At 45.8% G+C, this 15,675-nt stretch overlaps 1 protein-coding gene across 1 annotated transcript in view; it reads right to left on the minus strand.

The window, feature by feature from the left end:
* STOX2 (storkhead box 2) overlaps window positions 1–12,811 on the minus strand; it is a 154,737-nt gene extending 141,926 nt beyond the window's left edge. The window contains exon 1 of the mRNA XM_054162007.1: window positions 12,442–12,811. Within this exon, the coding sequence (XP_054017982.1) occupies window positions 12,442–12,796 (355 nt within the window). The 5' untranslated portion in view covers window positions 12,797–12,811. The remainder of the gene's footprint in view (window positions 1–12,441) is intronic.
* Between the last annotated feature and the right edge of the window lie 2,864 nt (window positions 12,812–15,675).

The following is a 15,675-nucleotide window of genomic DNA, read 5'->3' on the forward strand; positions in this document are numbered from 1 at the left end:
TCTCTTAACAATAGTCAAGCAAATACAAGAACATAAAACATGCCTATATTTAAAAATGTGAGTCCTCCCACCAAAGTCAGCTTCAGTTTCCTGTGTGCACATGCGGGCATCTGAATCTTGTTGAATCAAGACCACTCAAAGTAATGGAAAACCTTTGTTCATGCAGCACTTAAAACATTATATACACCCTCACACACACACATCTATAGGAAGGAACTTTGGCTGAAAAATCACTAAGCTTCCACTGTGGAAAGTTAAACTACACAACATTTCTTTGAGAAACACTGTGAAAGTTCTCAGCGCTCTAAGTCCTATGTTCTTCCACCCCCACCTTGCAGGCACCTCCCAATCTGCTGAAAGATGGGGATAATACCACGCAGCTAGACCTCCTAAGAAAATGCATTAAGTCCTATTGAAGTCTCTGCTTCAATAGCAACAGACCAAATCTGACACATGAAGCACAACATGGAAGATTATTTTTGTAGTAGTGTGATGGTTTGATCCACCCCCACCAACAAAACCTCGGCTAGGCACAGTCGGAGAAGCGAATGAAAGCTGTATTTTACAAGCAACAATGAAATGCAATGAATATATACAAAACATACAGTATTTACAATATTATACAAGAATTTACAGGAATAAAACAAACACAGAAATCCTCCTCGGGAAGATTTCATTACGGGTTCCCCCCAACCTCTCTCCCCCTCCCTTTTTTTTTTTTCCCTCCAGTTAATTGGAAGAAAAGAGAAGAGGAAGAAAATTGTTAAGAGAATTTTTTCAGTTAGACTCAAAAGCTTTGTTAAACTAGTATGCTTATCTCAAAGTTTGCAGATAAGAGGTCTCCCTCTCTGTCCAGAACAGCACCATGCAAGCAGCAAGAAACAAGAGTGCTGGAGTGAGAGAGAGAAAAGAATGCGAGAGATATTTGCTATGGTACAACTCACATCTGACCAATGAAATTTGTTTAGAATTAATCTTTGTTTTCCTTTTTTACACCTGTGGTCGTTTGAGGCTGTGCCTTTAAGAACAAACACTGCTGGAACACACTGGCTAATGTTTTCGGTACTAGAACCAAAACATTCTGATATTCTAAACGAATTTCATTGGTTGATAAACAAAAATGCAGCTTTAGATTGTGAAGCAGTTGGAAATTGTTTTTCCTCAGTTCAGTTCGGTTTGGGAGTTGGGGGAGTTGGTTTCAGCCTGTTCTCCCTGCCTGCTTCTTCTGCGAACTGCTGGAGTTGGCCTTCAGATAAGCAAAAACTAATCCTGCATGGGCTTTTGAAGCTTACTAACAACTCTTTTCCTTAGTAACTTGCCTTTCTCTCTCTCTAACCCCTTTTTGGGGAAAAAGGGAGGTAGGGGGGGAGAGAGGGGGTTCCAAGGAGGGGATCCCTCCCTCGGGGAGGGATTTTTGTCGTGTTATTTCTCTTTGCTGTGTATTTCTGTGTATATATTGTAAATACCTGTATATATTGTGTTATATATAACCTGCTTTCCATATATGCTTGTAAATATATAGCTTTTGCTCTTCGACTGAGTTAGCTGTGGTTTCTTACTCTGTGGAGGAGGGAGAGCTAAGCCCTCTCTCAACCTACTACAACACCCAAACATCCAGCTAGAGAATTTTGCAGCTATCCTTTCTTAAAGGCACAGCCTAAACTGTCACAATCATCTGTTCTCATCACTAAAAATCTCACCAGCCTCTCTTTTAGTCTCCCACTCCTTCCAGATGTTCATGTTCATAAAGGCAGCTTCTTGACAAGGCTGACATCTGGTCTGAAGATGTCTATTTGAAAAATACACTTGGTTCTAGATCATCTAAGTCTGCAGAGACTGTCCTGCTCCCTGCACACCCACAGGTCTTCATGTCCCTTCTTCACTGCGGCTTCTCACAAAACTGAAAAATCCATGCAGTAAAAGAGTAAAATGTTAATTAGAAACACCAAGAAGGTATTTCTTTGTAACCAAAAGGACAATTGTAACAAATTAGCAACGATGGCAGGAAAGCTCAGCGTCTTCAAAGCCTATTTCAGCCCCGCTTCAGAAACACTGGTTGAATGTATGTCTTTAAATTCTCCTTTCTCAAATTAAGCTAAGGAGAAAATTCCCACCCTTTTATTTGTTCTTTTTTTAATAACCTCTCCTGCTAATAATGTCTACAATGTTGCTGGTTTTGCTTTAAAATACCCCTTAAAATCCTGGTTTTCAACTGGTTAAACTGCCTTGGGAACATATGGACATCCCTGCAGTCCAGGTGAGTTGCTGACTTCTCACAGTCAGACCCAGGCCACACACAATGCAACACTAGGCACCTGAAAAATCTCCTTTCAGGCTCATCCAAATGTCCACAATTTGCTCCTCCTTTGGCCTAAACAGCCAGATAAACACCAAGTATGTGACAGTCTACCTCCTTTCCCTACTCTCCTTCCCAGTGCTGTGGACACTTTATGCTCTTCTTCAGGCCTTTGAGACTGCCCACATCAGCCCGGACAGGGGCTACTTCCAAAGCCTCACCAGGAGGCTCCCATCAGCAGGCAGGCTGAGCAGACAGAAATCTTCAGGTAGCTGCTGACCTAGTTCTGGCTTCAGAAGCTAGAGCATCTCGACAGCACCCTCAGATTAAGCAAGGTATACAGGCTACCCTGAGTGGAGACAAAGGAGGCCCTTCAGGGAAACCCAAAGAAAACACTCAGCTTGCTCTTAATGCCAGCTATTGTTATTTCATCCGCCAAAGAAAAGGGAACTTGTCTGGGCACTAACCCTGCAATATGTACGAGCAGGAGAGCAAATATTTAATGCCAGTCTGCTGCGGCAGGAGGCAAGGGCAGAGCCCACTCCTACATTGGCTGAGGAGCAGTTGGAAGGCTTGAGGGCAGCCAAATAATGCACCAAGGAGCCTTTGAGCACACAACCCCTCTAAAAGAAAAGGTAGGAAAACAGAGGAGGAGGGGAAATAAAAAATGAAAGGGAAAAAAAAAAAAAGGACAAACAACAAAAGTAACAACCAAACACAGCAACCCCAAACAAAAAAAACACCCAACTACCACAAGTATAGAAGTCCAGTGCAGCATCACATAGAGCTTACAGGACTTCAGTTACTTCTCCAGCTTTTGAACAATAAATTAACAAGCAGTGATAAATCCCATTTATGCTGGGTTTATCTCTTTGGGAAGGGACATCAGTAATGAGCTCTGTGCATTGCTGTCAGCACAGTTGCCAGGCTCTATAAGGTCATATACTCAAGGACAACAGTAAAACAAGGTAAGTAGGCACAATCTATTTGTTAGGCTATTAAGTCTTCTTCACAATGACCTGGAGAAAGGCTGACACATGCAGAAGCCTGTACTTCTTCCATATTCTCTGCATATAGAAACATATCCATGGCTATTACGACCAAAGTGGAAAATGCAACTACAGTCTGAAAGAGTGTAATATTAATTTGTCTTTCTTCTTAAGCCAGAAGTTTCAATATAGTTGGTACAGGCTTTTTTTTTTTTTTAAGGACATAAAATCCTTCCCATTAAAAAAAAAAAGGAATACTCATTTTATAGCCCCACAATAATATCTAAGACACTGCTGCCAAATCTCAAACACATTGGCAGCACCCAGCTTCTTCTAAGGCTGATGATGCTACTTTATGAGTTCTGCAGCTCCAGTGTTAAACACAGTCCCTGCAGTTTCACCCCTTGTAAGCCTCTGAATGCCCAGTGAACACATACACCACTGCACAAGCCATTTCAAGACTGCAGATAAACAGGAGGCACTGGAGCTGCAGCTATTGGTGAGGATGAACAGTGATGGACTGTCCTCTTACCAATGAGGGGACTGAGCCATTGGACAGCCACAGTCTAGACCCAGGTCTTTGCCTCCCAATTCTTCAAACACCAATTTCTTCCCTTTCTGCTGGCACCAGAAGGAGGAATCAGCTTCCCCTGTGGACAGCCTAACCCTGCTGGCCACTGCATTTTAGGCCACACTATTGGGGAAGGCACTGGGACTTGCCACCTCTCCAGTCTTTTGGTGCAATTCCTCATACCAGGCCCTTCATACCTAGAATACATACATAGAATAAACCAGGTTGGAAGAGACCTTCAAGATCATCACATCCAACCTATCAACCAATCCAACACCACCCAAACAACTAACCCATGGCACCAAGCACCCCATCAAGTCTTCTCCTGAGAACCTCCAATGATGGCAACTCCACCACCTCCCCAGGCAGCCCATTCCAATGGGCAGTCACTCTCTCTGTATAGAACTTCTTCCTCACATCCAGCCTGAACCTCCCCTGGCGCAGCCTGAGACTGTGTCCTCTTGTTCTGGTACTGGCCGCCTGGGAGAAGAGACCAACATCTGTCTGTCTACAACCTCCCTTCAGGTAGTTGTAGAGAGAATAAGGTCACCCCTCAGTCTCCTCTTCTCCAGGCTAAAAGACCAAAAAGGTTCAACATCCTCCTTCTTCTGAAGGTAAGCTTGTACTTTCTGAGGCACTAATAGCTAGCAAAACCAGCTTCAAAACTACAGCTTCATGAAGATACCCAAACCAGGCCAAACAAACACATTTCACTGCCAGCACGCATAGATTATGTAAAGAACCATGCTTGGAGTAATTTCCTAGAGTTTAAGTGAATTGCTTTGCCTTTCTAAAGAAGCAATCTTTGATACATCTGCATATCCCTCCATTAATCATCTGCTAGTGGAATTCAAGGATAAGCTAAAAGGATACTGTATTTTACTCAGACTTCTGCTGTCCTATCCTGTCCCCTCACAGAAGTACATGCATGGGTTAGAACTGCATCCAGCTCATGAAAACACACTAGAGAAGTCATTACACTGTGCATATTTAAGTGTACAGTGTAGTAACTTTCTTCCATAGGAAAATCAGAAACAGGCTTAGTAAGTGCAGATATTACACCATTGCTTTTTTGCTACAGAAAAAGAAGACCTACATCCCTGGGTAGTTACTGCCCTTTGAATGGGTACTCTACTGCTGTTATGGCTCAGAACAGGAGCCTGATTTAAAAACCAACCAACCAACCAACCAACCCAAACAGTGAACACCTGCTTAAGTGCCAACAAGAAAGCACTTTGCTTCCTCAAAGTATACGCATCTGTGCATCCTTAACATTCTGACATTTCTCATCACAGGTCTCAGGTGCAATCTGAAGTCACAGACTGATGGATCAAGTATACTGGAGAGAAAAAGAAAAGCATGTTTATATTTTAGGTAAAGGGATCTTATTCTAAGAACTACATAAAATCCTTTAAAATCTTGCCAGATCTGGCCCACCCAGGGAGCCCTTTCAATATTGGAACCTAGAGACTGCAGTAACATTCCCAAGCAGTCAAGATCATTGGAAAACAATCACAAAACATTCCTGCTTTTTGTATTTATTTTTCTTATTGAGACGTTCCTCCCATCCTCATATTTCACAGCCACACTTTCTGCAGGGGAAACCACCGTTTCTGCAGTTTCTATTTTCTCCAAACACTTCATTGTTCCTTTGAATAGCAAGAAAAGAGGAGCCTGGACATCGCGTGTTTTCCGAAGCCTAGGGAAGATATGCTGTCGCTCAGAACACAGCTTTGTGTGCCAAGAGTCCTGGAGGACACCTGATCCACCTGAGTTGCAAGTTTTTTACTACTCTTTCTAAACAGATGTCTCAAATGCAGACAAGAATGTGGTAAAGCTTTGTCATGCCTCATGTGGGGGACAATCTGTAATTCTCTTGGCCAGCAGAAAGGAGAAGTTCAACATCTGGATGAATGTCCCAAGGCAACAGCATCTGAAGAGCTGGGAGAGAGCACCAACGTCATTGCCACCTGCTTTACAAAGGAGATGAATCAAAAAAACCTGCCACCCAAGGCTCAGATATGTTTTCATACACATCTGCCTCTTCCTGTAGCATCTCTGCACTAAACACATATTTCTCTAGGCACCAAAAAGAACCCATCTGAAGATGAACTGTGGCAACACACCTCAGAGGTCTGAACTTAGCCCACTAAAATCATTACAACTTGATAAAATATTAATCAACATGCCTCCAGCTAACAAATTACAAAGTCAGTACAAAGTTCAGAAAGCATTACTGAGTTTTCATACTGTAAAACCATGGAGAGGGTGAGATGGGTATGCCTGTGGCTGGTGGCCCCATGGCCATCCCTTTGCATGGCCCCCAGGCACCGCACCTACCTCTGTCTTTTTAAATCCAAAACTGATCGTGTACACAAGAGGAGCAGGACAAACAGAAAGGTGATTTAGCGAGCAGCCTGCTGGCATGTGATGCTGGCAGACTAACAGCCGATTTAAGCACTGGGAATAACACCTGACAAGGGCTTCATTCAGTGCACACCCACTGTGCTGCTCCCCACAAAAGACAAGGACCCTTTGAGGAGGAAAATGAGGAGCACTTAATTAAAGACCAGATCCTCATGTGTAGACAAAGAGATGGAGAGTGCAAGGGCCCCGGTGCCATTTCCGCTCCAGCCACCACAGTTCCCTTACATCATGGCTCCTTCATACAGAGTGTACACTTAACTTGCAAGGCTAGATGACTTATTTGCCACTGGGAAGGACTCTCTTCTATACAATGGGGTCCTTTGTCGGGGGAGAGGAGGCAGGGAGATAGTACTAGCTGGCCATTAACCTTATAAATCCTTCACATGAGTTGCACAATGAGTATCATGCATCAGTGTATTTGACTCTGCTTCTTCAAGAGAAGCTGCTTTGAGTGGGGGGGGGGGGGGGGAAGAACCAAACCAAACCCAGAAAATCAATTAAATTTAATAGGTCATATCTTTTCTTCCTGTGTGCTTTTTGTTTTCACAATACATTTTAGACAATCTGCATTAGTCTTGCAGATCATCCACAACTTTCTTTAAAGAGCAAGAAGCGTTTCTGGCTCCCAGATTTTGCACACAGGACACAAGTACAAGCCACACACTGAACAATCAGGCACCGTACATGCAGTCCATACTCATTCAGCTCTTGCTTCTCTCTACCCAGTCTCTAAAAGCTGGTTTTACAAAGTATATTAAAAGCCCAACCCAACACTTCTGATCAGCGAAGTTATTTACTCAAAGTTGGGAGCAAATTCATAAGCACCTCAGCCAGGCCATCAGCTTAAGTTTACCTTCTTTTTTTTTTCTTTCAAGGCTGTAACCACCACCTCACAGACAGAAAAAATGCTTAGTGAATCTCCAAGTTGAGGTGGGATAGAAAAAGATAAAAACCCGTAGTTCAAATCCCCTGAAGTTCCCATGGTAGTATCACGACGCATACAAAAGGTGTGTGGTAAACTCCTCCTTGGAGTTTTCATTGCTACAAAACCTAACACTCGCTCTCTGAAAAGAAACTTTCATGCAATAAAGGAGATAATTGGGAGGAAAAGAGACAATTCATGGTTTTTGACTGGCTACAGATGAACAACAGTCTACACTGCACCATAATCATCCACTAATGACTGGAAAACTCACTGTGAAAATTACTGAACCTAAACTGGTGGGGTGTTAATTTAATTTTTGGAGGCAAGAAAGAACACGGCAGGGAGGGAAAAGAAAGGGAACACTTAGCTCCAGCTCCCAGCGTGGCAAAAAAAGTTTCCCCCCCCTATGCCTGGCTGAGCAGGAACAATGCACAACAGCCCAGCCCCGACGACTTTGCTGAATTATAGCTTCTGCTAGTTAGTTTAATTATTGCACATAAGTTTCTTGAAAACTGCTTTTGAAACATCAGCTTCTAATTGGAGAAATTGCTCTGAGCATGGCCGAAGGGTTATTGTAAAGTTTGGCCACTTCTTTTCAAGCAATCATTACAAAAGGGCATGGCCCTTCCACAAAGCACATTAAAACTTCTCAAAGATGTCCATTGTCTGAGACACGGAAATCAAGTGCAAGAGACACAGAAGGAAGTCTCATCTGGGAACACAAAGGGCAATGAAGACACCAAAACAAGATGGAGCATCCTGCTACACCAAGGAGCACCTTGCATAGAAGAGTTGTGGGGGGTCTGGGGTAGGGGCGGGGGGAAGGAGGAAGAAAGGGAAGAAGGAAATAATCTTCCAGGATGACAAATTATTAGTGGGTGCAAATGGAAGGTGTGTCAAAGACAAAAATCTTATTAAAATAATAACACTCATTAAAGACTTAGGTTGCAAAATCTTGCAAAGTTACAAGAAAGCTTCAAATCACTCTTACCAAAGACAACTAATTTCATCACGGGACCTATAGGTTTACATAAGGTTTCCTTAATCCTCCAAATCAGTGTATTTAGCACGTACTGGTTTGGGGGTGTGTGGAGGGATGTTTATTCAAAGACTGCTTAGGCTTCCCAAAGGTTCCCCTTCAGCCTAAAAACCTAGATACACCCATCAAATTCCTAATACCCAGGTAATTATGATCACTGCTGAGCATAACCCTTTAGTTTAAGCAATGGCCAGAGAATTAAGTTTTCAAAGAATCACAGAATATATCTGGTTGGAAGAGACCTCAAAGATCATCCAGTCCAACTCTCGACCCACCTCTGAAGGGTCAACACTAAATCATGTCGCTAAGCACCAAGTCTACATGACACTTGAACACCCCCAGGGATGGTGACACCACCACTGTCCTGGCAGATCATTCCAATGTTTGATAACTCTTTCAGCGAAGAAATGTTTCCTAATACCCAGTCTAAGCCATCCCTGGTGCAGCCTGAAACCATTTCCTCTATTTCTGTCACCTGTCATGAAGAAGAAGCTGACCCCTCCTCGCTCCAACCTCCCTTCAGGAAGTTGCAGAGAGTCATACATGAAACACTTCATCCCCTGTATCCTCAAGCCCTAAGCTGCCAGTGCTAATGCAATTTTCTGACGTGCTTCATTTGTATTCCTACTCTATTTTGTGGTAGGGCCTTATTTTACAATTCAAGGCTCAATGAAATCTCATGTGGCTTTTAATCCATGTACTTTCTGGCTCAGATACACCTGTGCCAAGGACTGTCCAGTTTCTGTTGACTACAGATTACGCTTTAATGAACTTTTCATTATCAAGTCAGGGTGACTTAAACACGGACATACCATTCAGCAACAGTCTCCTGGTTTACATTTTACAATCCCAGCAGCAGAAAACATGCTACACATATTAGAGGTTTAGTATTCCCCCCTCCTCACCAGCTACTTTTTCTTCCAGTTATTATCTCAGTAGCCATCACAACCCATTACTCATCAGACCAGCCAAAGCTCTGGACAACAATGAAAAAGAAACATCAGCAACACCAGCAGAGGTTTGAAAGTCAAACTGCAGTAGTGATGAAGGTAAAGGGAAGTATTGTCCAAGACTCTGTTGTAAATGGAGGTCATGCAGCCAAGAAGAGGAAGCATTTCTGTCCCTTGCTCCCTGCCAGGCAGCAGTGGGAGGCCTCAACACTCTCCCCACACTGTTTTGGGACAGGCAGTTTGTCCTCCAGCTACCCTGTTGCAACTGGGCTCCAGGGGCAGGTGGGACAGAAAGCCACCCCTACCTGTGTCCCCCCACCTCCTCAAGTGAGACCCATGCACTCCCTCACTGCTACACCCAGCCATGGAAACCCCCTATTCCCACCACAGTGTGGGGGCTCTGGGCTGGGCCAGAGCAGCAGCAAACAGCAGCTTTACCAGCATCAAAAATAACACGCCTTTTTTTTTTTTTCCCCTCTTGACCCCATCAGGTATTTATTAACAGTAGTAAAAATACTACTTTTCTTCACTTCCCAGCCAGGCAGGTTTTCCTCTCAGCTCAAGATACTCTACCAGTTGGGGGTTTTCTGGGGGTTCTTTCAAAGCTGAAAGGGGACTTTTTGTCTGTAGGTGGACTGTTCACTGGTTTAATGCTGCAAAGTGGAGAAGAAGGTGTGAGAGAGCTTTTAAATAAGTCATGGCTTTTTACACATTAGGTGCCTCATTATGCTGAAAACACAAATTACACACATTTAAGCAGATGCACATGCCCACAAGCCAGGCCCATTACTTTGACTCTTCTTTAACTACCTAACTTTACAGTAAGTGCAAGCTGAATTTGATTAGATGCAAGACCTGAATTATCAGTCTGGGTGTGGAGAAAAAAAAAAAAAACAAACAGTGGAAAAAAAAGGTAAAAATAAAATATTTTGTTTTAAAAAATCAGTGTTCCCATCTCATTTGCCACAGCTAAGGACAGTACACAAGAGGTAAAACTCCAGAAGGTACCTGCTCTTCTTTCATAGCCTTTAATCAAACACCGAGAGGCGTTTTCTATTTTTGAAGTCAAAACTTTTGTCTCCAGTCTTTTGTAAATTTGCAGCAAAGATAACCCCTCAAGGAATGAATATTATTTACACACCAGTGAGCTTACTTATTAACGTGAACTTCTAGCAAAAGCTGCATTTCCATATTTTAAAACAGGCCGCAAAGACCTGTTTACATTCCATGTCTGGCTTTAGTAACGTCAAGGTCAGAGCACAGCCTTCAATAGCTCTCCCACGCAGCAGGCTGAGGAATGTTGTCCGATGGGTAGGGTCCAGGGACACCCCAGAAATCAAACACTGACCCTTACACTCCATCAGGCAACAGCACCCATTCAGGAGCTCATACTCCTTGGCCCAGCTAGAGCCAAAAAGCCCACAGGAGCTGCACTGAGCAGCTGGCACAAAGCACTACCCACATCTCTATGGTCAGCATCACGCTTTGTTCCAAAAGTAAAGGCACAAGTATTTAACAGCCATGGGTGGAAAGCACATGCAGATTTTTCCCCTCTTGTTTGCTGGCCATGAACAGCAGTTCTAAACCTCAGCTACAGCAAAGAGCCACTACCTATCAACTTCTAACACTTCTCAAAGTATCGGTGGAATGTTGAAAACTTTTCCATCACAAGAACAGGATTTACCACCTGCTCCCCAGAACTGGCTTCTTGTCAGAGGTTCAAAGGGAATTTCTCCGAGACAAGGTAAAAAAGGTTCCTCAACTCCTTTTTAAGTTGGCAACTTATCCTGCATTCCCCCTCAGCAAGAAGTGATATTTGAGTGAGTCAGATGGGGACATAGCGACATGGAAATTATCTGAAAACTGAGCACGAGACAAGGCAGTAGATGAACAGAAGTGATCAAATTCTGTATCATGTACTCCAGCAGGAGAGGGACAGCTAAAAAAACCCAAAACATTCAAAACTGAGATTAAAAATGGAACCAAGACACACCTCATGCTCCATTCTTTGCATAAACTTTACTCAGATAATTTCTTAAAAGACATGCAAGGCAACATCCCATTTTATGGATCTGAAACTCCCAGTTGCAAGAGAGCATCTCTAGCTCTGTGACCTGTTCCAGGTGCTTGCAGCACAAAACACAGATAACAGAAGTTGTACATAAAGAAAACACAGTTTGCCTCACCATCACCACTGCAGCAGCCATAGGAAGCAATAGCAAAAAAAAAAAAGAACCCCTACAGTTTGTCTTCTCTCCATGAAAGAAGGAGTATGTTTCAAGCTGTGAAGGCTGCAAGTTACCTCAAACACTAAGGAAAACTTCACATCTATTGCCCTTCATGACTCCCCAGTACATATACCAAACAGTCACAGCTTTATTTCTTAGAGAGCTGTGTATGTGTGTAAAAGTAACTGTAGTAAACATTTTGGATGCACATGCTCCGATTTTATTTTTCCCTCCCTGAAGAAAATCCACGAAGAGGCATGCCCCTTCCTCGGTCCCCACTGCACACAGGCTGGACTCCTGTGGGAGATCATACTGTAGCTTCAATCCTCAGCCTGCTGCAGCATGACAGACTTGCCATTTACAGCTCCAAAAGCCACCTGCTTTGCACCACAAAACCCCACACATTCCTCGTCTCCTCGTCATGCTTTTTGCTGTGGAACACACCTTCACAACAATACTGTAACACAAGTTCAAGCTACCAAGTAGATCCAAATATGACATGAAATACTAGTTTAGGAAGCCTAGACAGGCGAAAATTAACTTTAAAAAAAATAATGCTAGAAATTCTTGTCTTTAATGAATCGATTATAACTGTAGTTACAAGCCTGCACTCTTTGTCAGGTTTAGCAGCTATTCCTAAATGATAGGGGTCTCACAGCTCTGGACGGTGTGGGATCGTCCTGCAGCAGACCCGCACGCCGCAGGAGCCGCCGGCCGGCGGGACGAGCCGACATTTCACCCTGCAAGGGGAACATCCCAAAACTGGCAGCCTGTGGTTCTAACCTCTCCTGCTGAAGGCAGCGGTGGAACGCACGCCTCCAACCCGGCTCCGGCTGCCGCTTGTAACTCTTCTGGTGAACCCCAGGTACTCGCAGCGCATCTTTGTAACGCCACCGGTCCTGCCCTGCTTACCCCTTCCCCCTCCCCGCTTTTGGGGGCGGCGAGAAGAGGGAGAGAGAAGCTCCCCGCTGCCCCTGGCACCGGGTGGAGAGCCCCGGCACCCCGCCAGCACCTACCCAGGCACTTGATGTGGAAGCCGGTGGGGGGCTTAAGGGAGCGGCGCGCCCAGCCCTGCCGCAGCACCTCCAGGTGCTCCTCCTTGCCCTGCACCAGCAGCACCTGCTCGTCGATCCAGCCCAGGAAGAAGGTCTCCGCCACCGCCGCCGTGGCCCGCCGGTCCCAGAAGTGCTGCATGTTTTCCCGCTTGAAATCCGCGAAGATCTCGTAGCCGATGCGGTGGCGACCCAGCTCCGCCACCGGTCCCGCACCGCCGCCCCCACCGCCCCCGTGCCGCCCCTCGGCTCCGGCACCCAGGACGATGGCCAGGGAATGCGGGGCGATCTGCAGGCACCGCTCCGCCCTGCGCGGCATGGCCGCTCACCACCCGCCGCCGGGCATGGGCACAGGCACGGGCAGGAACATGCCTCCCCACAGCCGCGCTGCCTCCCGCGGCCGGCTGTCCGCGCTCCGCTCTGCGCCGCTCCGCCCCGGCCTGCTCTGGCCCGGCTCCGCCCCCGCCACGGCACGGCACACCGCCGGCGCGGCGCGGGACGGCGCGGCGGGGTCTTATCCCGCTGCTGACGGACCTGCAGCGGGTAGCGCCGGGCCGGGAAGACCGCACCTCGCCGCGCCCCACCTCCCGCCTCCCTGCCTCCGTTCCTAGCACGGGAACGGGAGCACCACCTCCAGAAATTAAACGAGTCCGCTGTGTGTCCCGACTGGTGGTGCAGCCTTCCCGGCAACCTCCGGTTTCGGGAAACCTCACCTTTCCCTCTCCTGTGTGAAACACAGAGGCATCTCCCAGTCACCTCCAGTAAGTCTCATGGTCGTCATATTTGTGCTTCTTCCAGTGGTAACACAGCTGTAGGTAAAATACCTAAGTGAACAGTACTGACCCGACTGTGTCCAAGCATCCCTAACTGCTGCCTTCACCTGTAATAATACTGCATCGCTTTGTGTTGAAGGAGCATTGACATACTGATAGACACAGAGCAAGGTTTACTCCTAACTTCTGTGGCTTTCTTCCAGCAATTGAATATTTTGCTTCCCTTGTGCTCCAGGTCAGTGGCTGCCTGTGAGAAATCAGCAAAAAGGGGCACAAAGCAAGCAGAAATCTGAGGGACTCAGGCCTTCCTGACAGGCCTTCCTGACAGAGCCGTGTCTGGGGCATGTGTAAATGGCTGAGCTGCTGAGTTGTAGGCACTGGCAGCTATTTGCCAGCTACGCTTGTCAGATTTAGGGACCTCACTAATGTCTTCCCAAAAAGAAACCTCAAATTCACAGCTAAAACAAGCCCTCATTGATTAAAATGGGCCTTGAGTTCCTGAGCTGGCTGTAGCTGTTGGACACCTCAGCACTGAGCAGGTGGTGCAGACTGTATGGGTGGGTCCGGCAGCACCCTCCCCTCACCCTAGGAAGTGGGGCACTGCCACACTGGGGATATGGGCAGCAATGTGTGGGGAGGCACCTGGAAGGTGAAGGACACAAAGAAGAAAACTTTACCATAGAGAAGAGAGGCAAGAGTGGAGGCAAAGATGAGAGCAAGTGGAGGGAAGCAGCAGAGACCACTCTGCCAAGCAGTCGTTTAAGAGCTGCAACTGAGGAGGCTGCAGCCACTGCACCCTTGCACTATGCACAAGCTACAATATTTTATCTATTGTTTCTGAATTCACTGGCATCAACATCCCTTGGCACTTTTGGCTCCCTTAAACTATCACCTGTTTGGTTTTAACTTCATTCAAATCCTGTGCCATTCTCCATCTTGTTTCATCCATTTCCTTCTCCAAAGCACAGTATAACATTCTGACTCTTCTGATATTCCCACTCCCTACTTTTTGTGTTTCAGCAGGTGCTGTCTAGGCTCTGTGCAGAGGTAGGTGAAGTTTACCAGCATCCCAGACAGTTTTGCAGGTAGGCAAACTGCACAAAGCCAACTATACCAAAGGGGAAATCAGAGATAAATCGTTCAAAATCACTGTGAGTCATTTTGAGCCAGGAGCAGAGCCTGCTTACACCAACTTGCACGTGTCCAACCCCTTCCCAAATGTCCAACACAGCAAGATCTCATGAAGCCGCTTGCCCCAGCAAGCTTTGGTGGTGCTGCTCTCAGTATTTCAGAGGAGCATTTTCACAATTTCATTTAGTTCCAGGCTTTGCAAGATGACCCCCTGGCATCCTCATTTTCCTCCAAACTGCTTCCCAAAGTTCACCTGAGCCTCTGATTGCCTGTTAAAAGAGCTAGTCTTAATGTGTTGAAACTGCTGTCATGATCTTTTCATACTCATGTTATTCTTACCTTGTGCCTTCCTCCTCTCTGCATTATATCATGCTTTTTATCTTGCCCATCATACTTGCATTTCAGTTCTCCTGGGCAGGGCTCACCTTTGTGTTGCCTTTGTGTAGAGCACATCACATTGACATGTCAATCACTGATCAGAGTCACAAGGTAACTTAAGGGCTTGGATGGGCTTTCAGTTTTTATTCCTAACTGCAAAAACAAATGCATCAAATTAAGCCTTCTTACTGTTGGGCCCTGCATTTCACTTATGGCTCCCAAATCCCAAGTGCTAGCCAAATCAGTGATCCTTCTGCTGCCTCTGGAAACAGCATGTGTTCAGCTCAGCATGCTTGGCAGCCTTCAGTCATGGCATCAGTGTTGCCTCTTCATTAGCTGAGCTCCTTTTCCCTTCACTTCTAGTTTCTGAAGCAGCTGATGTGGTAAAACATGCCATGCAGTCATTTCCCTCCCCTTGTGAGGCATTTGCAATAATGCTTGCAGGCTGTCCATATCTTCTCTACTCCTGGCTTGTTCTCCTGTGAAGGCTGGTCCTCAGCCTGCTAATCCTCTCCCACCCTGCTTTCATCACCTCTTCTTTCATGCCACTTCATTCCTCAACCCTGTGCTGGCAGGCTGGCCCTCCTTCTCTACCACCTTCCTTCCCTCCCTCCCTCTATCAGCATGCTGCCCCTCTCCACAGATTGCACGCTCATGTCACACACAAGTGTAACAACAAGGTAATGAAAGAGGGTACACTATAATTCATCCAAAACTTTGGATGGAGCACAGTGTTTGTGGCACAAATCAAAATGCAATATGTGCCAGGGTTTAGATGCCTTCCCTATAAAAGCCAGCACCAGGATTGCCTGAGCCAAACCTTGAGACCTCAGTTAACAGACTCCTCTTGTGTCAAGGGCCTGAGGAAAGGCTGTGGACAAGTAAGTACTAAGTAAACTGTTCATCATTCATTATT

Source organism: Dryobates pubescens, chromosome 1 (genome assembly GCF_014839835.1).
Source record: "Dryobates pubescens isolate bDryPub1 chromosome 1, bDryPub1.pri, whole genome shotgun sequence".
NCBI lineage: Eukaryota > Metazoa > Chordata > Aves > Piciformes > Picidae > Dryobates > Dryobates pubescens.